We start from the raw sequence: 27,319 nt of genomic DNA on the forward strand, positions 1-27,319 counted from the left end.
TTTGTGCTGGTAGTTCCAACATGCTTTCTGCTCAATGGTCACATCATTAACAGCCTTGAAAATGCAACACTTAACATATGTAGCACTAGAACTTTGCAGCACATGGACATGCCTCCATAGAAAAGCAAGAACACATCTTACCTGTCTCCTCAACTTCTTCTGTTCAGTTTCAAGCTCCATCACCCTTTGCCTGTGCAAAACAAAATGAATATAAAAGGTGACTGTCTTGAACAATAAGCAGTACTCATAACAAGCTCTGCATTTTTTCGCACGCTTCACTGACGGCATGATGGCAGATGCATGCTCCCATGCCCTTTATAAATGAACGAAAAAAAACATACGTTTCACATCCTCTTGTTGCTTCGCATAGTGTGCACAGTGCCTTACATAAAGTAGACAACATTAGTCACCTATCTCATGCCACAAAGGACAGAATGGGTGTGAACAAGCTAAGCAAACTTCATGAACTGCCATCCCATTAGCAAACTGGTTTGGTTTATGGGGTTTAACGTCCCAAAGCGACTAAGGCTATGAGAGACGCCGTAGTGGAGGGCTCCGGAAATTTCGACCACCTGGGGTTCTTTAACGTGCACTGACATCGCACAGTACACGGGCCTCGAATTTCTCCTCCAAAGAAATTCAGCCACCGCGGCAAACTGATTTTCAGAAAGAGGCTTACACATGCCAAACCACAGCCCCATAATTTTTAACACAACCTTCCAAATTAGCTTAGCATTTGGTACACCTTCAAAGCAGACAAATCAGTTTGAACTGAATAGTGCCTGCAAACACCAGAAGTGGCTTTTCTTTTATTTATCTAGTGACCTCTGTTTCAGAAAAGCATGCCATTTCATCGTACATTACATGCGGGACAATTAAACAAGACATTCATTAATGTTTATGTTGAACTTTAAAGCTGAAAAACTAAGAACACTCAAAAATGTAATGAGCAGCCTTTGCCTCGGACAGGTGGTGCAGTGGACATGCATGTTTCCCTTTCCCTACATTTCCTACCTCCTTACATTTCATGAACCTGACGTTGTGCCCTGATGATGCAGAATGTTTGGAAAACAGAGCAACACACAAGGGGCAAAAGGAGCAGGGGTAGGCACCTTGTGTGCAGCCGCATCTCCTTCCATTTGTTTAGTCCCTTGTCAAGCCACAACCACAACCCACAGGCACAGCTCTGTCTTCGTGAATGCAATGCAGAACACACTGCCACTATTTTAAGTCCTCAGTGCATTCATTTCATGCTGCGGCAACCCTGAAAACCTCCTAGATATATCCTGCAGTCTGTCTATGCCCCCTGATTTTTCGCCAAGACTGACTACAAACATGGTAAAATTTTAACTCGGCAATTTATTAAAATAAGCAGTGGATAAAGAAGGTGCCATAATCAATAACGAAATTCTTTTCTGCAATTAAATAGCTCTGCTAAATTCCCAGGTGCGTATTTAAGCCCTTTAGGCACTTGTACACAACTGCGTAAAAAGCGAACTCATAGGTTTTTTCCGATTGTGTGCTGCATCTAGCAGTGGTTAATTTGTTCCAGGTGAATTGAACCTTCTTCATCTGGCAAACAAGATGGTATTTGTACCATATATCAAACAAAGCAAATAATATTTCACAAAACAGTGAATGGGGTAGCACATGTGTCGCTTACACCATACACTTCGCCTGTGGAAACTTGTACACAGGTCACACCGGCAGATGCATGAATGACTAGGCATACGAACATAATAATTCTCTGAAAAATGTGTCAAATCCGAATAACATTCTGCGTCACTGTAGACAATGTAGAGACTACGTCCCGGCTTTCGACAAGGTTTCCATACTAGGAAAAGGAAAAAACAGATGAAAGAGAGCTACTGGAAGCATTTTACATTATGTTTCAAAAAAGAGATACCTGCATCAGTGCGCAGTCTCCGTCTCTTATGAATTAAAGAATTTGAGCTATTGAAAATCAGTGTATGCATGTAGAAATGAAAGAAACATAATATTTTGTTTACGCACTGGCTGCCTGAAGGTTGAGTGTGTTTTAGGTCACGTTTCACGTGAGTGTTTTGGGGGGCCTACTATGCATGTGTTTTTTGGTTTCCTGGGTCGGCTATCTTTCAATAAAACATTGGTTGTTGGTCCAGCGCTGTCCTGTGTACTTCCTCTTCTTTGTGTGACTGATTTTGTTGCTGGTTTCATCACATCTGTTTCAACTCTGGACAAGCAGCAGGTAGCACACAACCCGTCCCGGTGCCCGTTCCCAGCAGAATGGTGGAGCTCCATGCATTAAAAAAAATAATAATTTGTATGCAGATCAGATGCACTAAAAAAAATTCAAATCGCAGCCCGTTTATTCGGCTCGTTCGTGCTGTCGGTAACTTTCTCAGAAGAGCGCTAGATAGTGCAAGAGCAAGCCTCCAGTAATCACCACAGAACACGTTGTGTCAGAATCCAAAACTATGGGACTGTTGGCAGTTCGGTTTGCCGTTGGTCATTTGGGCCGCATGCAAGTGTGGAAGAAAGAATGGAGCGCCCTTTTTTCATGTTTGATCTTCATTCTTGCTGGCTTTGTAATAAAACTGATACGCACTTATTGTATTCAGTCAAGCAAGCCATGACGCCATCCCAAAGAAAACTACAAAACAGAGTGTGGCAGCAGGGCAGGTGGTATTCGTTGGCATATATTTCGAGGCAACTTCTTTTTTGGGCCAGTGAGGGCTACAAGTAGAGAGGTATACTTATAATTGGAGAAGCCAGGACTTGTGGAGAAAGGGAATGATAAAAGAAGAACTCAACAAGATGGTGCTAAGCTTTTTGCATAAAAAGAAAGTAAGAAAGAGTCAGTACTCACTTTTGCACGTTAAGCATGTGCTCGTGCTCTTCAAGTGACCGCTTGATGGTCTCTTTGGCTTCTTTTTGAAGACGAGTCTTCCGGAGCTGGAAGTCCGATTTCTGCTGTTCAAACTGACAGAGTCACATTGACCTTGATTACTGCAACACTCCTTCATTTGCACGTACAAGACACTACATTGTACTACAGTGTGAGAAAGAAAACATCTATAAGTGCATAACTTTGTTTACTGCCAGTGCGATTCATCAAGGAACACGAATACTGCTCACCACTCTTACATAGACAGATGTGCTAAAGCTGCCTTTAGTGTTTTGCTCCTTACTACAGACAAGCAAGACTGCACTTGATAACAAAACAAAAATGGCAACTGCCAGCTGTCCTTCCCTGGCTCATCAGTAACATCAGCAACTTCAGGGTAGCATGCCAGTAGAGGTGTTTACCACCAAAAGGGAGAACTGTCTCACTGAAAACTTAAAACCCAAACAAAGGTTTATTTTTCAGACCCTCAGCCTTCTTGCGCTAATACATTACCAAGGCAGTGACAAAAAATGCTAGCACAATGGCATTGGAGTATGAAAGAGGGAGGCCTTCTGCATACTTTCAGATCTTGTAAGAAAAATCAAACAAAATCAACCTAGTGCTCTAGTTTTCATTAGTGCATATATTCAGTAGACTCCCTTAAAGACCAACCTGAAGGGACGAGAAAATTTGTTCGGTTTATCATAAGTTCGTCTTAAAAAAAGTGCCCCAAAAAGGACATGTACGCGTACTATGCATGTCTAAATGTGTGTTACATGAATACAATGAATAAAATGACCTTGCAGTGAGAGGGTAATTGCAAATGAAATATATATGGCACTATGCATGAAGTGAGGCGAACATGGACAGCATAGAACAGTCACAATGCCCTCGCTGAAAGCAGCATTAGTCAAGTTTTCTTCTTTTCACTCTCTCTTTCTTCAGCAACAACTGCTATATTTGTTTTTGTTTGTTCCCACTTTACTTTTGAAGCTCTGAGTGGATTGAAGGTTCCCAGCAGGGCAGCTGTGCATCCCTCTAATCTTGCTCCTTCCGCAGTACAGCTGTTATTAACTCTACGAGCAGGTGCACCATGTGCCTTTCCGTCCGCTGCAGGCAGTGCCCATGCGCCGCCGATATCTGGCCATCACTACACCGCGATAACGCGCATTGTGATGTCGTGTCAGTTAAAAATTCGGCTCCTTTGCTGTTGAAGCACTAAGTCAAAGAGCAGGTCTACTCCGCGCCTACACATCTTTTAGTCCACCGGTGGCAACACCTGATGTGTGCATGATTCCAAAATCTGACATCTCAGCGCCGTGCACAGACAAGAGCAAAAGTGCCTTGCTTTTTCCGCATTGGCAAGAAAGCTTCTCTACAAGGAAGCGCCGCCCCGCAAGACAGCTTCTCTGCACAACGGCACAAAGTTCCGTGGAAGCTATCTTGTCGGGGCGGGGTGCGTTTTCTTGCATAGAAGGATTTTATATATTTTTCCTTTACTTGACAGTGCCACGCAGACGTCCCACGAGTGCCGTTGGGCGGGGTCACTGGGGTTTGCAGTTGCTGCGAAAGTTAGTCTTAACCAAATCACGCGTGAAACAGTTTGTCGTGAGCGGATTTTTATTATATGCAATCATTGGAGAAACAATCAAATGATCTCAAATGTTCATCTTATCCGATAATTTGTCTTAACTGAGTTCATCTTAACGAGAGTCTACTGTATGTATAGTGGTCTATGATAATTAAACTTACATGCATTATAGTACCTTGGTATTAGTGGGTGTTACTTAACATTAGCAAACTTCAAACATCGAAACAAAAGGTTTATATCTTACATATTAATACATTTTAGTTTGCTCCAACATCTTGATGACATCCTTTTGTTATTTCATCTTAAAGAACAAGTAGTGATTCAGTGCTGTGCATGGTAAGATGCAACAAGACATTATGACTGCTCAATAGAGCACTACATAAGCTCTGGCCATTGCAGCTGCCAAATTATTTCTAGGACAGCATACAATTAGGCTCCTGCTGGCATCAAATGTACCATCAAATGAAATAGACTAACTTACTGGCTATACCAAGAATACAAGTGTCAATATCCTTGGCAGGTACACAAAAACTCAAAATCATTCCAACATAGTTTTTAGCTTGTGCTTCACACATACGCTGAGGTGTATAGCAGGCTGCTAAAGGTGAAAGAAGTGACTGTACCTCCACTTCTCTCCGTGCCTGGGCCTGTTCACGCGACTCGATGTCTTTCAAGCGTGACTTGAGCTTCTCCTCCAGCTCCTTGTTCTCTTTGAGCTGTCAAGTATAGGAAGCAATCATGAAAGGTGCATGGGGTAAGCCATGCTTGCTAAAAGCTCATTTATACAAAAATATTCAGGCCATCAGAAATGCATGCCAATTAAAAAGCACACAATGTGACACCTTTAAGATAGTGCACTAATCTTGATGCAAATAGTAAACAAAACTGTAAATTGTAGGGTTTAATGTCTTGCAGCAACATATAGGCTATGAAGGACGCTGTAGTGGAGGGCTCCAGATTAATGCAGACCCCCCCACAGCACTTGGGCATTTATGTTCTTCACCTTCATTTAAATGTGGCCACCATGGCCGGCATCGAACCTACAACTTTGAGATCAAAAGCTGACACGAAAGCCAATGAGAGACTGCAGTGAGTTCAAGACTCCGATTAATAAAACAAATACATCTGTTAAGGACATCTGGCCACTACGATAACCACATTGCACCAACAACACAGTTTCCCCGCATCAAAGTTATCAAATGACTAGCACTGCATGCTTATATGTCATTCAGTTATCAGTGACCTTATTTGTCATAGTAGGTCATCATCACTCCAAGTGGCTGGTGGCCAATAAGAGCATGAGCCTACTAAGGTTCCTAAATGAAAATAGCCTAAATGAATTTGTATACTATAAAGCCAGCCCAAATTATGCCTTATGGCAAGCGTTCAAATTAAAAAAAAAAAAAAGTCATCATCACTGTCATTTTTTTCATGAGTGCTGAACTTGATCACATGCTTATCATAGCCTTCCTGCAATTTAATTTTTGGACACTCTTTGCACATGGCAAAGTCCTTGTCTCCCAGGAATATGAATACACCAGGCACCCCCCTTCTAAGTCTTCAGGGTTTACTTCCCCTTGCATTTGTTTCTTCGCATTGATGGTGACGCAGCCACGATGCCCATGCATGCATCACCACTAATGTGTGTCATGCACTCCCCTCTTCACAGCAATTGTTAACAAACTCAGTTAAACAGGAGTGGGCCTGCAGTCTAAGCCAATCACTGTCAGAGATGTCACAATTTTCAGGTCTGCCTCAAGCACCTTTGCACCATCTGGACCATGCATGCCTCTTCTAACCAGCACTGCCACTGCGAGACAGTTGTTTACCCAACCCACCTGACATGCTTCGATGCCAGTCGTGCATGACGACATTCACTCGGAAAATGCTGGTAGTAGGCGAAAACGCCAACATAATGTGCAAGCACCGATTATAATACATTCCAAAGAGTGACTGACACTAAACTGTCTCTACAGCGCATGCTCAAAAAGGGGTCATAACATGGCGCTCACACCTTTCGCCTCAAAACAGCATCCCGTTCCATGTCTTGCCGCTTCCATTCTTCTGAAAGTGCACGAAGGTGAGCATCTTCCTTTTCTTTTAACTGCAAACAACACGGGGCATGGAACCAAGCAGTTAGCTAATATACAGAAAGCAAGCCATGTTTGCTATGAGCCATACCAGAAAACAAGTACAAAGCTAGAAAGCCTTCATCTGTAAGCCTTTCGCACCCTCTTTGACAGCTACTGGTTAAACTTGTTTTTTCACTTGTGCACTTATGTCGTTTTTCACCAGAAGTAAATTTAATGCTTCACTTGTGTACTGCTAACACGATAAAACTGCCTTCCTGTGGGAAAGGTTACAGGGCAAAAATATGCGATTTTCATGAACTGTTCTGTTCGTGACCTAGCGTCGTAGTTTAAGCCAATTTGAGTTTTGCTAATGTAGAATGTTTACTGAGGCAATTTGTTTGTTACCGATTGCACTGTTGTGAAGTTTTTATATACATCCTGTGCAACCATCCGTAAAAGCAACAAGTTTTTGTGGACTTAAAAATTTCTTTATTTACTTATCATAAGCATATATCCTATGCACAGCAGTCACAACATTTTTTCATTATCAGGACCTACCCCAAGATTCTGCCAGCAGTAGTAACATGACCAAATAAATGACTAAAAAGCCATAAGTTGAGTTGAGATCAGTAGCCAATACAACCTGGGCTCTAAAAGGCACTGTATGCAGTCTTCAAGTCAGCAGGCACCCTCAGATATTTAGAATATGTGAAGTTCTTTTGATATGTGATGACATACATATTTGACAAATGTACAGGTGTGACCAAGTTGTGTGTATGTGTACCAAATTATCTGTATGCGTGCCAAAGCATGCTCCGTAATATTATGGCCAAGTATATGTTCACTCCCTCGCACACTGTCGCTGAAAATTGCAGCTGCCCCAACAACAGAGTGAACCAGTGGACCTACAACAGGCTATGCCCAGTTGCTGCCCAACCTTTGCTTTACAATAACAAACTTCAGAAAATGTGAATGAACAGATGTGTCATTTGCTCCCAGCACACAAAACAGTGAAGCCCTTTTCGTAGCTGAGCAGTGACGGACGCACCCGAGTTCGGAACATGATCTCCTGCTGCTCTTTCCACAGTTCCAGTTCGGTCATTATTCGGAGGATCTCCTGCTCCTGAGCCTCTGCAGCTGCCTGCACGAGGCGAGGCTTGCTGGTAGCACCACCCAGGCTGCTGGGATGCTGCAGAGCAAGCAGAACTCGTCACGAATGCCAAGAAATTGCAGGACCAACAATGCGTCAAAACAAAAAACCACCAACTTAATTTTTACCTTGTCATTTTATTTTTTCTTGCTAAATTATTAGCAGAGATTGCATGTCATAGAACCGCACCAGAGATGACGATATATCACATATGCACCGGACTGAAAATAAGCTTCCTTTTTAATTGCTAAAATATGAACTTGAATTTGTCACCTGCAGCTATAAACTGTGTCAAGCAATAGCCAATTAGCAAGTAAACAGGGCATTATGACGCACTTTTCTTAGCACAAAGAAAAGAGTTGAAAACTGTACTATATGGCTTACATAAAAAGCTGAATCGCAAATGAGCAACGAGCAACACAAGTTCGGTGCGAGGCATACAAAGTGTGAGCAATAACGAATGCAAGCAATAAAGTCTGAGCAGTGATGCCAGTGCTACAAGGGCTTCCAAGTGAATACTGCACCACAAAGCAGGTCGTGTTGAACAATAAACACTCAGTTATACGAAGCAATCAGAGAAACATTACAAGCGGTGCTGCAAGGACATTTCTGCTTCAGCAAATTGAACGCTATGCTAAACTTCACTTAGGTATATTTATTGAAAGCGTGGCTCACACAACATACTACTAAAACATAATTTAGGATGGGAGGCACCTGATTGTTTCAATGAGCAAAGTGTACTGCTGGTGGGCAACCAAAACATTACAGCAACACACTAAGCTTCTGAACAGTAGCTGATCTGTTTCAGTTCACAATGCTAACTACGTCTTTTGTTTTCCTTTGTTTGCTAGCAAATGATAAAAACACGCAATTCTGCACACAGGTATACAATTTCATGCAGCTCATTGCAGCTCATGCAGCTCATTTCATAACTGAACAACAAACTATGAAAACAAAACCAGTGTTTCTTTTATATCCAGTCACCTCTTTCAGAGCGTAGTTGCACATGTTAGGAGTTGTGCTTCACACATATCACAGACCATTTATGACGAAGTTTACCGGTTCTTTGGATGGCAGAGATGTAATTCCAAGGTCATCAAGGCACACGACCGCTTGAAGCTCTCCAATCACTGACCTAGTCAAAAAAAGAAAAGCCAGTGGAAGCAACTTACATTAACTAGCACACACACCTTACTGCAATAAATACAAAGTCACCAGTGTCTATAAACTACCAAATATATGTCCTAAGTATCAAGCTTAGAGATGTACCACCTCATATATGGCACCAACATTACACGTAGCAAGTCATCTGTCTTGCACTAATAAATCGTCATGGCAGGACAATCACTTACCCTCTCGTGTCCAGTATGGAAACTTTGCTTGTCTGCATTCTTCTCTGCCCTGTAGCTCCACTGTCCTTCTGCAGATCAAAATGTATTCAGTTGCCTAGCATCATAATGTCGCTCCTCTTTATCAATTGCGACGACTCCTTCTCTTGAATGGCACGACAGATACCACACAAATTCCATTTGTGAAGCTGAACCCTTAGAATTACTTGCCCAGGCGAGTGCTAGAAGAAAAAAGGCCACGATGACCACCACCAAAGACTAACCAACCTTTTTTTTTTAAAAAAATTCTGCAAAAAGCATTCAACTATAAATTATTTAGTGGTCATAGGGCGAATACCATGTGATGAACCATGTATTAGAATGTCTAATGCGTCATTTGAAAGAAGAAAGCACGCATCTAAAATTAGGGGCCTATGGTCCTTTAGCACTGTACTAAGCACATGCGACCCTCATGACCCCAGGAAATCTCAATTTCTTTTTCATACCGGCAAACTATTCAAACATAACCCATCATAGGCAACTTTGATAAGACTGAATCATGGTTCTAATAAAAGTACAAGTGAACAAGGCAACGAGCAACATACCACAAGAGTGGAGGCAGGACATCTCAGAACATTTCCCAAGGAAACCTCAGCCGTCCCAAAGAGCCTGTCACTGCCTTCACCTCGGCAGAGGATCTCCACCATAAGTGGAAGCCTATGCGAAAGAAGCCAGAACATTTCAGGGCCAGAAATGAAATATGGCTGTACCTCAAAGCAAGAACATCAATGCAGCAAAACACCCCTGCACAAAAAAAAGTAAGTGGCAAACAAGACAGCAAACAAGCAAGCAACAAACAAGCAACAAAGAGGAATACTGCCAGTCAGAGAACTCACAAAATCCGAAAAGACATGAAGGCTTCGTTACAATGCTGCCGTAAAATTATTAAGCAACAAAAACAAGAAGTGGGGGAGGCACAGAGACTAACATATGAACTTCAGAATTGTCCCACTGCACATGCACAGCAGTGAACGAGAAGATACATTTCAGTTCTTCAAATTCAACCTTTTTTACTGCACTAAAAATTTGCAAACAAGGTTGGTGGGACGACAGTGTCAGACATTCTGCACAGTAGCAACCAATTTTTATCATCATTTTAAGCGACAATTTGTTCTCACAGCAAATTTATTGAAGTGGTTTCCGCACTGCGTGAAGGTATCGGCGATTATATGTTCTTTTATTACAAAATGAAGCGACAAATTCAAGAATGTCTTTCCACTAAAACCTAATGCATCAGTATTTCACCCGCAAGCCTTTTCTGGCGATCACTGCTTTATTCTGCCGAAGCATGGAGTCGAGAAAACTGTCAATGGATGTCTAATCTATGTTTCTCCGCTTTTGTAGCAGCTTCTCGACTACAAAGTGAAGGCAAACAGTTACACCCTGAACAATTCCTGACGGAAGACAAGGACATTACTGCATCATAATACTATAATCAGAAATAGCAAACACATCTTTAATATCCCTGATATTTTGAATTTATAAGAAAAATTGAAAATATATCTTTTTGTACATTACAATCCAAGAGATGCAATATACTTATATATTGACAGTACTTATAGCACAAACCAAGGAAAAGACTTTCAGCAATGCTGGGAGCCAAATCCACACTCCTTGAATCAGGAGTAAATGTTTTTGATGTCCACGAAACTAGTGCAATTAACTCAGTGATTTCAATTGTGCTTTAGGTAGCATAGCGGTATCTCTCTGCTTGCATGGACAGAGAAAGAGAGGGAATGGAGTGCTTGTATGAAACAGGTGGTTGGAGAGGATAAGCAGCAACTAGCACGTACACATGATACCTAAAAAGAAACCTGTAGCAACCCCACTGCTTAGACCAGAGAACCTTGGACAAAAGGACATTTTTCATTATCACTTCTCAGTACAATGCCAAACAGTGACCTTGTGATCTCATTTACTATTACTTATTCTAGGTTCAATTTAAAAATGAAGCCTCAACCTGATCATAAAAAAAAAAATAAAAGGTTACTCACTCGTGAAATGCCATCTTGGCCATTCTGTATGTGGCTGCAAAGTTATAGGTGTTGAAGCCACCAAGAACAGTAGCAAGCACATTGGGCACCACAGTGGTCCACTTCTGCGACTGAAAGGGAGTGTTTACGCCGAAGAAAGGGTAGTGATACCTGAAAAAGAATATCATCAAACTCTTTTCACAGAACACAAAAATAACATAAAACATAAATGGCAAGTACACAGCAGCAGGCTGACAGCAGTGATCTTGTTTTGCATGTTTGAAAGAGCTGTGGAAAACCTTTGAAGCATCGCAACAAGTGCATGCAGTGTACGGTAGCAAGTTTCTTGGAAAAAAGTTTAAACTGCTCTGGCACACTGCCTTGGCACACATTGCTGTGGCACACAATTTTGGACAAAAATTTTCTTAATTTTCACTGCAATAATTTGTAGGGTAGAAAACAAGAAATTTCAGTTTTTCAAAGTGCCAGTGGTGGGTATGCACCTCAAAAAAACAGGGCGTGCAATTTCTAACCCGTACCCAGAGGATTAGACAGGCGTAAATGGAGAAGTGAATCGTGTCATTTTTGTGCTTTAGAATGCATGTGAGTACTGCTGCCTTGATCCCGTCTTTTTATTGTGCAAAGTTGTTTTGAACGTGGAAAACCAACTTGCCCAGCAGCATGCTTTACTGAACTGAAAACACAGACTATGTCATTTTATTCTTTACAAATTATTTATAACAATTTATTTACAAAGTTAATCAAGACAGCCAATGTAATTATCAATACTCAAGCATACTTAAATGAGGCATCCACAAGACAGGTAATTTATAACTAAATACTATCTCTAATATCTGCATTGTATAATAAAGCACATGCAAAAGCAGATACTGAACATAAAAAGTTTTCAAGCCTTTGAAGCAAGCTTACAAAGAAGAATTAAGTGTCAAAGGTTTCATTGCTTCGAAGAAATCAGTTTCCAAAATAAAATTGCACCCTCCTAAATTTTCGCGTCAGCTTTTGATTTTTTGTTCAACCATCCATTTGGGAAAACAATCACGGCAATAAAAGACAAGAAATAAATTATTTGAGTGCACTTTCTGGAACAATGCTGTGCGAGGCATTTGACTGTGGGATTATTTTATGTAATTTTGATTTATTTCCAGGTAATACAATAGTTTTCAAAGTAAAGTCACGATTTAAATGCTATGTAAACCCTTTGAAAAAGCAGTTTTTGATTACATAAAAATAAGAAAGTGGCTGGTATATATTCACATGAATAGTTTTTCTAGTTGCATACAGTCCCTTTCTTTTTTCAGCATTTCTAATTTCCTCTGAAAATGCACCAAAAGTACAAAACTTTACAGAAGCGCATAAAGCACCAAAACATACATTTATGCTGAAAATTTTATTGAAGTTGGACAAGTGGTGCGAGTTTTCACCTTATAGCTCTGCGTCCCTGCTTAAGCCTATTCACGCTACCTACCTGGGTATGTTCACACAAATGCATAGAATTGCATGTCGGCTCGCATTTATAATTAGAAATCCCTTCTTGCATGCTTATGAAAGCAGTTGCTCAGACAGTAGCTTGAAAAAACCATGGAGTAAAAAGAGGAGAGCTTTGACACTCAATCAGTGATGAAGGCTCGGAAGCTGCAATTACCTTATGTAGCACTGCATTTCTTTGCCACGAGTTGACAAGACCTCCAGACTTCTGATGTCCAGCATCAACGAGAAATGGTGAAACTGGTTTTCATCCTCATCATCAGTCAAATCAATTACTTTAGGCAGCTTCCCCTTGGCTGTGGTCTCAGGTGGTCCTGCACCGGAATCTGAAGAGTGGAGGCATGATGGCATGACAAAGCAGTGAAATGCCCAGATGAAGAAGGCAAGTCCTCTTGTCAAAATGTTGGGCTTTCCTCATATTTCGTGTTCAAGTCCACGCTTTCAAGAGCTCCATTTTCTATGCTATTAATGTACTGAAGCAATTAATGACTGTGCTAACATGACATCACAAGCAAAGCTGACGTAAGCTGGCACTGGCACACACATCTGCATCTTTTCAACATGAAAATCTTATAGCACTAAAGACAGAGCAACTCCATGAATTTTTAGGATGTATTTATGTTTTACCATGGATGATGATGGGGCATAGATGTTATGTCAGACTTTGTAAAGACTTAGGTTCTCCAACGCAACCAAGACGCCAAGTAGAGTTTCGACGTGATTTTGTACGAGAAGTACACACTGTTCCGACAAATTGCCAGCACTTTGCTTAGACTGCCAACACGCACTTCAACCACACACCGCGAAAGAACTCACAGCCTGGCACTGTCCTCGGGTGATCAGCCTGGCTGGGTGGAGCAGAGGCGGCAGCGGTGTGGGTGGCAGGCCGCTGGTTCTCAGCACGCCCAAGCTTTTGTGGGGGCGAAAAGTCGAGCTGTTTGCGAGGCTGCCGGTTCGGGCTCCTCTCTGGCGCAAGCCGCGTCGGTGTCCGAGGCCGCACCTCTCGGCTGCGTGACCTTGGAGCTGGACGAGGGCTCTCTTCCCTGGTCGGAAATGACTGAGGAGGTGGTGGCGGTGCTGGATGATGCTCAGGTACGGACTCGTTCCGTCTACCGTCAGTTTGATCTTCGGCACCTCCTACTGCCTGCTGGGAATGTGCACAAACTTTTGGACAAAATGCAGCTGCTAAACACTACCCTGGAGCAAAGTGCCTTTAATCTCACTAAGGTAAAATCATGCTGCTGCTCTCAGAAGGACTCATGTCATCTCAGTGAAGTGCCAGCATTGTGGAGGAAAGCTGGGCAAATTAGCAAACGTTTATTTTTTTAAAAAGACGCACACAACTGTGCAGTAACAAATAAAACTTATGCTGACCGTGCAAACCGGTGTGAATGTGCAGCAGCTACAGTGCAAGCAAAAGTAGAGGAAAAGAGGATTTGGCACTAAACAATCACTCCCTCTGTTTAGCAAGTACAGTAGAATCTCGTTCTAGCAAAAAAACAAAAAAAAACATCAAGAACGAAGACTCGGGACCAGAAGAAGGTGCGCACACACGCACGCACGCACACACACACACTGTCGCCAGACTGACAACCGACTTATTTCTTGCTCATCCCTGTAATTAAAGGCATTTTCTCATGCAAGCGCACATGCCAATGAAAAAAAATCAAGTCCGGTCGTCACTCCATCTCCGATAAAAAGCGCGACTCTTTCTCTGTGGTAAGGAAAAACGGATCGCTTATTAATGGCAAGGAGAAATCCAGGCACGAGCAAGAACTGTTTGAAACATTTTTAATCGCAAAAAAAATGAGCGGTCCTGCATAAGGAATCCGTCTGTCCTTATCACAAAGAGTGGCTTTTTTTTTTTTATCAGGGATGGAGTGACAATCAGACTTGATTTTTTTTTTCATTTACACATTGCCTTGCATGAGAAAATGGCTTTAAGTGCATGGATGAGCAAGAAATAAATCAGTTGTAATACCCGTGGCACACGGACAGATTTAGTGCCATTTAAGTGAATACTGCCTTACGTTTTAATGGCATTCGTGCGGTGCCACACGCATAAATTTAATGGCATTAGCCTTACTGCCATTTGCGACCTACTGAGTTTGCCACAACTCATTCGCCCGTGCAACTGGTTCCCATTCCACATGCAGAAAAGCATGCAGCTTTGTTAGTAACATTTCAGAAGAGATGAGGCTTGGGCATGTTGGTAAGACATACTTAAGGGAAAAAAATAGCGCACACGAGAAGACGGGACAAGCGAGGAGACACAGACAAGCACTAACTTTCAACAGACGGTTTATTGCAAAATCGGGAGCATATATACACATGTCCAGAAAGGCAACAAAGAACAGGAACGAAGATAACATCAACACAGTGTTGATGTTATCTTCGTTCCTGTTCTTTGTTGCCTTTCTGGACATGTGTATATATGTCCTTTTTACGGGGTCCTTTTTTCCGGCATCTAAAGAAAGCCCGCGAAATATGAAAAAATACAACGTGACTATGCTTGTGCGCTACCAAATTGCAGTGCTCCTGACAGTGCATCAGCACTTTCTGAAGCGGCGCGGCGGCCGTTCACTTCGCCACGGTCAGCGGGCACGCTCCGTTTGCTCGAAGCGCCATTGAGAGCGCTGCAGTTTTGTAGCGCACGAGCGCAGTCACGTGGTATTTTTTCATATTTCGCGGGCTTTCTTTAGATGCCAGAAAAAAGGACCCCGTAGGCGATACGATGCTACAATAAACTGGATCGGTTGTTTATAAACCTGCTCAACAACCTAACATAACGGTCTTGGCACTAAAATGAATATTTGAGAATCTGCATAATTCATCTTAGCTAATGAACTAATTAAGCGCAATAAAAAAAATATTCTGAGAAGTGCCACATGATGGCAAACAGTTGGATTCAGCGGGCTGTGGTTTACCACTTTTTTTAAATCCTTGGTTCAAGTTATGTGAAACACCCTGTATACAGTTGTGCCTCGTTAATAACAGTGCTCGTTAATAACATCCTCGTTAATAACATCAACACAGTGTTGATGTTATCTTCGTTCCTGTTCTTTGTTGCCTTTCTGGACATGTGTATATATGCTCCCGATTTTGCAATAAACCGTCTGTTGAAAGTTAGCGCTTGTCTGTGTCTCCTCGCTTGTCCCGTCTTCTCGTGTGCGCTATTTTTTTTTCCCTTAAGTTTGTTAGTAACAACTTCCTAACCAGTAGGAAATAGTTAATTCCTAACTTTCAGTCAGATGAGGCATCTATACCGCATTTTCAATGCAAAGAGCGCCATTTTAACCAGCCTTATTGACAGGTACTCTCGACTTATGTGCTGACGCGAGAGTTTATGGCTACTTTTACAACTTGTAAAGAAGGAACAGCCGTATTTTCTGGAAAATCGTTTTTACATTACATTTGAACAACATTCCCGATATATTGTGCTCATTAGGAATGTTTATATTCAGATTAAACTTTTGACTACCTTGCAAGCGTTATTGTCATAGTCACTTTCGATAATGGCATTAAATGTGGACGTGTAGAACCAACTCTGAAAATAATGGAATTAACAAACTTAGGACCTTAAGCATTTACTGCCATTTCTTGTGCGCGTGTGGCACACGTATAAGTCTGGCGACAGAGTATGTGCATATGCCTTCTTCTGGACTTGTGTCTTGGTTTTTGCTGATTTTTTGCTAGAACATGAATAACCAGCTCGCCCAGCACTCAAGCTTCTGAAGTAGAATCTCAATAATATGATTTGTCTGCTGGAAGAAATTGAAGAGTAATTTTTTTTCTTGCAATGCTGACATTCTGGTCCCTTAATTTTTTTACATGAAATACTCATCCTGCAATGGGAGCGAATTTATAAAATGCTGGTTACTCTGCCTCATTAACATCATAACACACACTCTGAGGGTGTAACATACGAGATGGGCTGACTGGTGCAGTAGTTTTGGCACAAGAAGGGACAACAGAGCACTCTGGAGGATTTTCAGAGGCACGGAAACTGGGTGGCAGATCAAAGATCAAGCCAAAAATATCCAGCTCGCCCTGCAGTTAACACCGAAATAGTTTGTAGATCAGGCAGCAGACCTTTCCAAATCATGCACAGTCTCCTGCCCTACCACTGACAAAAGACATGGTAAACAAGGCGGAAATAACATCTTCACACTTAACACATTGGAGCTGATGGCTGCTATCGAAGAAGTGAACAAAAGAACAATGCCGAGACATGACAACATTCCATTTGAAGTCTTTAGCCACTTAGATGGAGAAGCTATTGATTACCTTTAGGGTGCAATAAATGAGGTATGAAAACGAGGGGAAATTCCACAAGACTGGAAACACTCTGTCGTTGCCCAGATACCAAAAGCTCAAAGACCTCCCACTAGCATACAATCATTACGACCTATACCATTATACGCCCTGCCGCGGTGGCTCAGTGGTTACGGCGCTCGGCTGCTGACCTGAAAGACGCGGGTTCGATCCCGGCTGCGGCGGCCGAATTTCGACGAAGGCGAAATTCTAGAGGCCCGTGTGCTGTGCGATGTCAGTGCACGTTAAAGAACCACAGGTGGTCGAAATTTCCGGAGCCCTCCACTACGGCGTCCCTCATAGCCTCAGTCGCTTCGGGACGTTAAACCCCAATAAACCTAAACATAAACCTATACCATTATGGCCAAAATTTGCCAAATTTATAAGAAGATGGGTGCCGCCATCCACGACAAACTGGGTTCAGGTCAAACCTCAACACAGAAACAGGATTGGCTACAGAGACTGAAGAGGTTGTACATATGTTGCTTATAGCCACCTTGTACACACAGTGGTGGCTACGGATGTGGCGCAAGTATATGATAACTTGTCGCACGCAAAAATCCTTGAGAACATGGAAGATTTGGGCATTCCCTTGCAGATTACGAAAGGTGTAACAACCTGCTTAAGGACAGGACACTCTCTCTCATGGCTGAATGGAAAAAAAAAAAAAAATCGGTAATTAGACCTCGAACAGTGGAGTGCCACAAGGTTCAGTCTTAGCCCCTTTACTATTTAGTATAGCTTTCATACCATTGGCTTGGAAATATGCAGTTCATGACTTACGCAGATGATGTCACGATGTGGTCAGGTCATAAACATCTTGAGAGATAAAAACCTTCATCTAGAAGAACTCCTAAACACACTGGAGGTGTATGTGTGCGAAGTGTGCCTCGAACTGTCACTACAGAAGTCCAGCTGTATTCACGTAGCTAACAATAATCGAAGAAACTGTAAGCTAAAAACTTCATGCACAAGATTGGTAATCAGACATTGCGAGATGCGGACGAGCTAAAGGGTTCTTGGGCCAGACATACGTAAGTTAGGCAGCGGCACACAGTGGCTCCACGGGCATACACGACAATGACTGCAAACAAGACAACTCAACTCCGTCATAAAGTCAAGTCAATAACTCAAACTATGGTTTATATAAGTCCAGAAACATGTATAGCTTACACGGACGCATCGGTCTCATGGTAAAGAGTGGAAGAATGATGACTACTAGCCTGACACATTCTGAGCAAATCTCACATCAAGAGTACATCACTGGTCACTCAGACTCACTTGTGGTGGAGCGCTCCCCGTGACCCGATGGAGTCTATAAATAAGATAGCATCTATAAGAAAAGCCTTCATCTGCACGGTCTCCTTAGCGGCAATTGACCAACTTGAAAAGCACATCTTAGCGCAAAAATAAAATACTAAGAGAAATAATTGAAGCTGAAAAGATACACTGCTCCGGATGCACATATGTAAGCACTCCATCCATATTCCTTTGTGAAAAAGAGCTCACGTAACTACGACACTGACCCTGTCTGCACTTGCGATAACATGTCATGTTCTGGCATATAAAAGTGCTTCTTGAGATGAATAAAATTTAATGGAAGTTAGCGCTCGTGTCATTCGTCTCCGTTCTATGTCCTCATCTTCTGCTGTGCTAAAGTGCGTTTATTGACTATGCACCAACAAGCTCAAAAAGCCACGCTGCTCCTTGAAAGAGTTACAAAGACATTAAGTTTAGTTTATTTAGTTTATGGGGATTTAACGCCCCAAAGCGACTAAGGCTATTAGGGGTGCCGTAGTGAAGGGCTCCGAAATTTCGACCATCTGGGGTTCTTTAACATGCACTGATATTGCACAGTACACGGGCCTCTAGAATTTCACCTCCATCGAAATGCGACTGCCGCAGCTGGGATCGAACCCGTGTCTTTCGAGCCAGCAGCCGAGTGCAAAAGACATTAAGCGTCACTCAGGAAATACATGTTTCAGTAATAAAAGAATAAAACGCATGCAGATACATTGGGCACAAGAAGGTAATCAGAATGTTGGCCAGAGGAAAGCAGACACTTTTACACACTGAGCTCTAGACACAAATGCTTCCCCCATTAGCCTCCATTCAGATCTCCGCTACCCTCTCTCCATCTTGTCATCCTCTTTAAAGGGAGTACACATGCCCCGATTCCCCCATGCATTTACCCTCTCCCTCATAACTTAATAAGATTGGAGGAGGTGTCCCTTAGATGGATAAGGGATGGGGCAGCCCTTATCCCATTGCTGATGTGCCAATGGTGTTTCCAAGAAGATGCAGTACAAAGCACATGCCCTAAATTTTCCTCGCTGGTCACTGAGAAGGATCTTTGTCACTTTTTGTTGATGTGTTCAGGAATTCAGACTTCAAGAACAAGACAATTATAGGAAGTTGGACTTATGACTGTAAGAAAGGAAAACCTCTCCTTCTGGTTAGCAAACAACGCTAAGAGCCGGAGCCTGCTCAGATTTCGGGAGGAGAAGAGCCTCCACGACCTACTCGAGCTTACTGACAGCCTCATCTTATGCCACATGGCAAGTGCTCAAAACAAACAAAAAAGCTCCTCAAACATGCAGGGCCACTGTAGAAGCCGAATAGTTGCTGCACTGAGGCGACCAGCAGCGCACAGCAACAATCTCTTGTCAGGTGGTTGCCTTTAATGACAAATGCGTGGTGCAGCAGGTCAACTTACTGGTTTTTCTGCAATCTCAACGTGAACACCAACAATTGGCCTGTACTCTGCTGCTATGCTGCTCACAAGTGCTTCGTTGTGTGGTATAGGATGCAGCTGCGTTTGAGAGACAAAGAAAGTTATGTGGCCATCAGACAAGAGTCCATGAGCAAAAAATCTGTTGCACCACATCTCTATGTCAAGCGCAATAGCACATCACCCCTTGACACGGATTGCACATATCTACCACATCATTAATAAAGACACAAGAGTCAGAGTACATGATGTGTTCTCCAGTCGGAGTCTGAGGCAAAACTGTTTATTCAGAGAAAGCGTACAAGCGGGGCAGACAGTCGAGATAGAGAGAGAGAGAGTGCAGAGTTCAGTGTCCGCGTGTAGCTTCGTACATGCATATGGTACGTGCCAGGACCGAAGAGCCGCGGAGACGCGGGGATGAGGTGTTGAGCGAAATACGATGCTCAGGCCAGACAGAAGGTACCATACGGGAAGCGGCGCTTGGAGCGGCAGTAGTGCGATACACACTTGGAGCGGCAGCACCACGATACACAACACTCCTCCCCCCTTAGACGTAGTAGTCTCGGAGGTGAGAAGGAAACTTCCTCTCTCGGGCGGAGCGTCGAGGAACGGTGCCGGTCGCCGGAGGAATTCTGTCGGAGGTATCCGCGTTCTCTGAGTTGGAGCGGCTGTGCCCGGGTTCTGGTGAGTCGGCGTCTGGCTCGGCCGAAGTGCTAGCGGGTTGTTCGTCCTGGTTTTCTGACTCTGAATGCGGCTCAGGCATTTCGAGTTCAGGTGCACGGTGAGGAAGATCGGGTAGGTTATAGTCCCTCTTTCTAAGGTGGTCGACGTGCCTACGCCAGGATGTACCGTCCAGGAGTTCGACTTCATAGGACACAGGTCCTTTGCAGGAGCAGATGATCGCGGGAAGCCACCGAGACCCATGTGGCGAAAAATTCCTAGCAAAGACTGAGTCACCAGGCTCAAACTTGCGGGTTGGTGCAGCGCGGAGCTTCCGCGACAACTGGTCGCGTTGCGAGTTGCCTTCCTGGGAATCAGGGTGCAAGTAATCTAGGGCGGACTTTAGCTGACGTGAGAACAGTAGCTCCGCCGGGCTTCTTCCTGTAGTCGTGCAGGGCAGCAAGTGCTGCTGGAACAGGAAACGACTGAGCTGAAGTTCGATGTCGCCCCCTTTCAGTCGTTTAAGAGCTTTCTTCGTTTCCTGAACGAAGCGTTCGGCCTGTCCGTTAGAAGACGGATGGTAGGGTGCGACTAAAGCTTGACGAATGTTGTTCCTGGCGAGGAACTGCCGGAATTCAGCTGATGCGAATGCAGAACCGTTGTCAGATACGACGACGTCGGGAAGTCCGTGTGTGGCGAACAGCCGTCTGAGTTCTCGGACAACAAGTGCAGCTGAAGTTGTCCTCACCACAACGACCTCTAGCCATTTTGAGAACGAGTCCACGACGATCAGAAATGTCTTGCCTTGGACTGGTCCTGCGAAGTCCACGTGCAGCCTAGACCATGGTCTCGTAGTCTGCTCCCAGGGATGGACTGCAGCGCGGGGTGGAGCATTCCTGGATTCTTGGCAGGTCTCACACGCACGGACGGTGTTCTCCACATCGCTGTCGAGTTTCGGCCACCAGACGTAACCTCGCGCTAGTCCCTTCATGCGAAAGATTCCCGGGTGTGATGAGTGAAGTAGCTCAAGCACTTCCATGCGGAGTTGCGGTGGAATCACGACTCGGGAGCCCCACAGAATGCAATCACGATAAGCGGAGAGTTCGTCGCGGCGCACGAAGTAAGGTTGGAACTGGTCCTCTACCTTTGCTGGCCATCCGGTACGAATCCACTTGAGTACTCGCGACAACACACGGTCCTTCCTTGTGAGCTGAGAAATCTTGGATGCATCTGTAAAGGCTTCTGGGGGATTTTCGAGCAGCAGGACATCTGTCATGATGGGACTTTCGGCATTTGTGGAGGGCAGCGGCAGGCGGCTGAGTGAATCAGCATTGCCCATTTGACGTCCTGGTCGGTAGATCAGCTCATAGTCGTACTGTGCGAGGAGTAAATTCCATCGAAGTATCCTCGGTGAAAGTACGCTAGGTATTGGACGACTGTGATGCAGCAGGCCCAGCAACGGCTTGTGGTCAGTATAGACCTTGAAGTGTCTGCCATACAGATATTGGTGGAACTTCTTGACACCGGAAACGACAGCCAGAGCTTCTCGGTCTGTCTGAGAGTAGTTCCTTTCGGTCGAGCTCAAAGTACGGGAACCGAATGCAATTGGAGATTCTTGTCCGGTAGAGTCTTCGTGACTAAGGACAAATCCTATGCCGCAGGCAGACGCATCGCAGGCAAGCGTGAGCGGCCTGTGCACGTCGTAGTGGACTAAGACATCGGATGTCTGTATAAGTTCCTTGGCGTGCTTGAAAGCGTCGGCTTCTTCTTTGCGCCATCTCCACGTCTGATCCTTTGCAAGCAGACGATATAGAGGCTCGAGGGCGTGAGCTGCACCGTGCAAGAATCTGTTGTAGAAGTTGAGCAGTCCGAGAAAAGACTGAAGTTGCTGCTTGTTCTTTGGACTGGGAGCTTCTTTAAGAGCTTCGACCTTTTCTTCGGTCGGATGAATACCGGCAGCGTCAATGCGGTATCCAAGGAAGGTTACTTCCGGCATGCCGAAGGTGCATTTCTCTCGGCTCAGACGAATGTTGTCGTCACTTATGCGTTTCAGCACATCTCGCAGGTGTTTGTTGTGCTCGTAGGCATCTTGACCTCCCACTATAATATCGTCCAGGTACACGTGGACCCCAGGTAGTCCCGAGAGGAGCTCTTCCATGTAGCGCTGAAATATGGCTACGGCGGACGACACTCCGAACGGCAGGCGAGTAACTTTGAACAGTCCCCGGTGCGTATTGACTGTTAGCAGATCGGCTGTGTCACTGTCCACGGCAAGCTGCTGGTAGGCTTGATTGAGGTCTAGTTGTGAGAATACAGTGCACCCCGCAAGGTTTGAAAAAAGCTGATCGATGGTTGGAAGAGGATATGTTTCCATCTTGATTGCTTGGTTAACGGTGCTTTTGTAATCACCACACAGCCTGATCTTGCCGTTCTTCTTAACGACGCAGACTACCGGTGTCGCCCATCGGGAGGATCGCACGGGCTGGTAAACTCCTTCCTGTACAAGAACGTCGATGGCTTCGTCTACCTTGGGCAGTAGAGCCACCGGAACTTGACGTGCTTTCCTGAAGATGGGAGCGATTTCAGCCTTGAGCTCAATACGAACGGATGGTCCCTTGCTCTTCCCTAGTCCTTCAGCGAAGACTTCTGGGTATTCAGAGACGGCGTTCAGCAAGGTTAGCGGAACTTCGATTTGAGATGCGTGGTTTATTCCGCAGAGCGATATTCCCAACGCAGAAAACCAGTCTCTCCCCAACAGGCTGGTGCCATTTCCTCGGACAACGAGAAGTTGAAGTCGAGTGCTCTTAGTTCTGTATGAGACGGCAACTTCCAATGATCCCAGAATCTCCAAGCTTTCCCTTGTATAGGAGCGCAGCTGTAGAGAGGATGGCCTTAAGTCTTGCCTTGACAGCCGAAGTTTCTCCATGGTCCTCTCGCTGATGATGGTGCAGGCGGCCCCGGAGTCAACCTCCATGGTCAGAGACCTACTGTTTATCAGGACGTCCGCGCAGACTGCCGGAGAAGTGATGGTGTTGGCACCACTCGTAGACTTGCGGTCTTGAATTTCCCGATGAAAGCTGACTGAAGCCGTAGAGTTTACGTCTTGAGCTGGATCAGCTGATTGCAAAATCTGATGGTTGCGTCCACGAGAGTACTTGTTTTTGCGAGAAAACTCCTTTCGGTGTTGACCAGGCTTGGAAGTTTTTTCTTTTGCTGCCTTCTTCCTGCATGCCTTCTCCAGGTGACCTTTGTTGCCGCAGTAGCGACAGATGGCGGAATGATAGGAGCAAGTACGAGCGTCATGCTCGCCGGTGCAACGCCAACATTGATGACTCGGAGGATGGTTGGCGGGCTTGACGTCCGAGCGCTTGGGGTTCCGTTGCAATTGATGCGCTTCTGGGGGGACCCTTGAGCGGCGAACCTCTTCTGTCTTGGCTGCTGCTTCTTCCGCAGCACGTGCCAGTAGGATGGCCTTCGACAGCTTGAGGTCCGGTTCAGCCAGGAGACGTCTTTGGATAGGCTCTTCACGCAGGCCACAGACTAGGCGGTCGCAAAGAAGTCGATCCAGCCAATCCCCGAACTCGCAGAGGCGAGCTAACAGTCGAAGAGCGGCGAGATATTCCGGCACCGATTCACCAGGTTGCTGGTCTCGCTTGTTGAAGCGGAATCGTTCCATGGTGACGGACGGTTTCCCGATGAAGTGAGTGTCGAGCAAGGAAACGATTTCTGAGAAGGGAACCTCCGAAGGTGCCTTGGGTGCGCAGAGCGAGCGCAGCAGAGTATACGCGTCGACGCCGCATACGCTGCAGAGGAAAGCCCGTTTCTTCTCATCGGACTGGATGTCGTGGGCTTGAAAGTAGAACTCGAGGCGTTCTAAGTAGACTGGCCAGGAGGAAGGCTCGGCGGGCGAGAATTCTCCGATCGTGGCCGAAGGCAGAAGCGCTGCCATGTCGACGGATGTGCAGGGCTGGAGCGGATCCAGGAGCTTTGCCGGAGGCGGTCAGTATTGACTGCAAATGCGCGCTGGGGATCACGGCGATCCCATCCTCGTCGCCAGTGATGTGTTCTCCAGTCGGAGTCTGAGGCAAAACTGTTTATTCAGAGAAAGCGTACAAGCGGGGCAGACAGTCGAGATAGAGAGAGAGAGAGTGCAGAGTTCAGTGTCCGCGTGTAGCTTCGTACATGCATATGGTACGTGCCAGGACCGAAGAGCCGCGGAGACGCGGGGATGAGGTGTTGAGCGAAATACGATGCTCAGGCCAGACAGAAGGTACCATACGGGAAGCGGCGCTTGGAGCGGCAGTAGTGCGATACACACTTGGAGCGGCAGCACCACGATACACAACAGTACAGCAGTTTAGCAAGCACTTCCTCTGAAAACATGCAGTTTCAACTCCAAAAAGCCTACATAAAGACACAACGACTTCTTAGACCAATTTTAACCAGTGAGTCCTTCTGTCTACATTAAAACTGCAGTACCCCAGTCTGTAGATCCTGAAGTATAAGGAAGTAGAATAAGACACTGGTTTTAGTGAAAAGTAAACAACAAACAGAAGTGTGTATTTTCTCTTGTCTGATATATGAGACAAGTGTAACCGTACCGCAGGTTTTAGAGCATAACAGAAGATACATCTCTCCCTAACCTTCATAGTTTGAGCCAGGACTAAAACAACACAGGTATATCAGGAAGAAGAAAGCAATAAAGAGTAACATAGTTCAAAAGTCTTGCCTGGAACAAACCCTGCACAGAGACAGAGAACTTGGGGGAGCTTGCAGAGAAGTCCCCAAGGGGGATTTCTGTCTCTCCAATCACATCACTGTCGGTCGAAAGCAGGACCTGGTAACAGTCATAAAGAAGGCAGTTGTCATGGCATATACCATATGTGGTCTTTTTTTTTCTAGTTAGTAGACACCGCTATCACTGTGCAAAACTTTTGGAAGCTTGACGGCCACAGCAAGCACATTTAATGAATCCCTTCCACACCAAAGGACAACAGAAAGAGACAGGCGATGAATTTGCATATGGGGCACAACCAGACACTCCAAGAACAACAGCAACTGCAAATCACCAGCTGACCAGAAAGTCCATGCACTGCCACACTACAACTGCCATGGGGCATGGATGCATGACGTCAGCAGTGCCGGGGCGCTCAGCTGAAGATAAGCAAGTATGTCTGCAAGTTCAGCGAAGAGCTCACACACTGTCATCAGAATATTACACAGGGCAAAGCCTTTTTCAACTTGTACACAAAACAACGATGAAGCTGGTATACACCGCCCTGTCACATGCTTGCAAATTAAGAGAAAGCTAGTGTGCAGCCATTTCTAAGTGGCGCAGTTCTTTCTACATGCACCAAGAGAACGTTGCCTTCGCATGCCCTTTCTTTGGAACACATCCATTTCTTACACAACAATGGCCAGTTAGAACACTGGACTGCAGTGGCTATCACCACTCCACCTTCTGTTAAGTGAAGTGAAAGCAGAGAGAGAGAGAGAGAGAGAGAGAGAGAGAAAGAAAAGATACACAAATGGAAAGCAGCAAATGAAAAATAAAAAACTTGGAACAAGTGTGAAATCAGTGCCAGCAACATCGCAGGTCTCCGAACAATAACAACAATGCAACAATTTACCAATGCAATCTACTGTTACTAGATCCTGCAAGGAACTGAGGCACAATTAAAAAACACCTCACATGATATTGATAATGAAAGCTTCGCAAGCTCCATGAAAAGCATAAGCTCCCAGTGCAATAACTGTATTACGCCCAAGAGAGGCTCAAATTCTTGAACTGGTTATGGATCAAATAAAAAGCACTATTGTTATCTGCAGTCAAAACCTGGAATACTTGCACAGCAGTGATAGGCTGTCATTGTGCAAAATATTTCTGCAAAAGAAAACAGGGTACGAGCGCTTGGCATCACATCAACAAACATATCCAGTAATACCGGGAATTCTTGCACAAAATAGCAAAAAAAGAAAGAAGATGTGCTTGTCGTACAACAAAAGCACGAACCTGGAGGGTCGGATGGGCAGCAAAAAATCGACGAAGGGTAGGGCCACTGCTTCGTATATGTAGGGATGCCCTCTCGGCTGGGAACTGTGGGTTCTCCAAGCTGGAAAATGCCTCTGTAGTAACCTCGTGCCCAAGGAGGTGGTAGACGAAATGGTACCGCCCACCTCGTCCAGCTGATGGCTTTTCACACGAGCTCCTTTGAAGCTGTAACAGCAACCAGAAGAGCCCATGCAACATCAACACAGCTGTGCAGTGTAGTCCATTTTGAATGAGTATTGTTCCCAATGCTGTACCTTGGGAACAATACTTTTGAAAGAAGAAAACAGGCAATAAAATTAGGCCTCTATAGTACTTCAAATTTCTCCCTGCAATCATCACCTTTGGCCACATCATCAAACCCTGGTCAATCCCCTCTTGTGGGTACGTGCCATGTCAGAGAAGGCCAACAACAACAATAGCATCATCCATAGCCAGTATTTGATACCAAGGCTCACAGGTACCTTCACTGGTATCTTCACTGGCACAAAGGGCAATCTTTTTGGAGTGCAAATGGAACTACCAGAAGCTGGATCTTTGGTAAACTGGGCCTTTCTCATTACTTACATTATACTGCATGCTTATGAATGAAAAGTTTTGCATTGGTTTCACAGTGCTTATATGTGCTTACTTTTTCTTCATAAATTAGAGAGGCTTCCAGCTACCTAAACATCTTCTAGCTGCCCTCCTAACACCACTTTAGTTTGAAAAGCCTCCACTGACTGTTCACATTACATTATTATGTCGCATTTATAGCAGCTATTTGCAGTTAATGCTTAAAAACAGACAAGTACCAAAGACTTAAACTGCAATGTGCTCAGAACTTTTCACACTGCAACAACAGTGTGGAATCAGCATATTCCATTGGTTATCCCGACAATGGGAGAAAGCGAAACAGCTTGCTTATTCATGCAGGAGAATTGACTACCTTGTGCTTGCCAGGATTATAGAAGCAGAGAGAGCCCTGCTCATGGGCACAAAAATGCAAGAATGCAAATGCTTTAAGAGGAAAGGAAAGG

General features: G+C 44.6%; 1 protein-coding gene across 2 annotated transcripts in view; it reads right to left on the bottom strand.

The window, feature by feature from the left end:
• The window catches only part of LOC149341790 (centrosomal protein of 120 kDa-like), a 38,635-nt gene that overhangs the window by 8,762 nt on the left and 2,554 nt on the right, over window positions 1–27,319 (bottom strand). Inside the window, exons 4-17 of one of the 2 annotated variants that reach the window (XM_089543979.1) lie at window positions 26,265–26,468; window positions 24,981–25,088; window positions 19,577–19,672; window positions 13,363–13,690; window positions 12,704–12,872; window positions 11,062–11,211; window positions 9,613–9,724; window positions 9,032–9,099; window positions 8,739–8,814; window positions 7,578–7,718; window positions 6,472–6,561; window positions 5,081–5,173; window positions 2,849–2,961; window positions 142–190 (exon numbers count right to left, since the gene is read on the bottom strand). In XM_089543979.1, the coding sequence (XP_089400105.1) occupies window positions 142–190; window positions 2,849–2,961; window positions 5,081–5,173; window positions 6,472–6,561; window positions 7,578–7,718; window positions 8,739–8,814; window positions 9,032–9,099; window positions 9,613–9,724; window positions 11,062–11,211; window positions 12,704–12,872; window positions 13,363–13,690; window positions 19,577–19,672; window positions 24,981–25,088; window positions 26,265–26,468 (1,797 nt within the window). Of the gene's footprint in view, window positions 1–141; window positions 191–2,848; window positions 2,962–5,080; window positions 5,174–6,471; window positions 6,562–7,577; window positions 7,719–8,738; window positions 8,815–9,031; window positions 9,100–9,612; window positions 9,725–11,061; window positions 11,212–12,703; window positions 12,873–13,362; window positions 13,694–19,576; window positions 19,673–24,980; window positions 25,089–26,264; window positions 26,469–27,319 lie in introns of both variants that reach the window. The other variant, XM_089543977.1, reaches the window with a different exon arrangement.

This window comes from Amblyomma mixtum, chromosome 5 (genome assembly GCF_055824585.1).
Source record: "Amblyomma mixtum isolate Tamu chromosome 5, ASM5582458v1, whole genome shotgun sequence".
In the NCBI taxonomy this organism is placed as follows: domain Eukaryota; kingdom Metazoa; phylum Arthropoda; class Arachnida; order Ixodida; family Ixodidae; genus Amblyomma; species Amblyomma mixtum.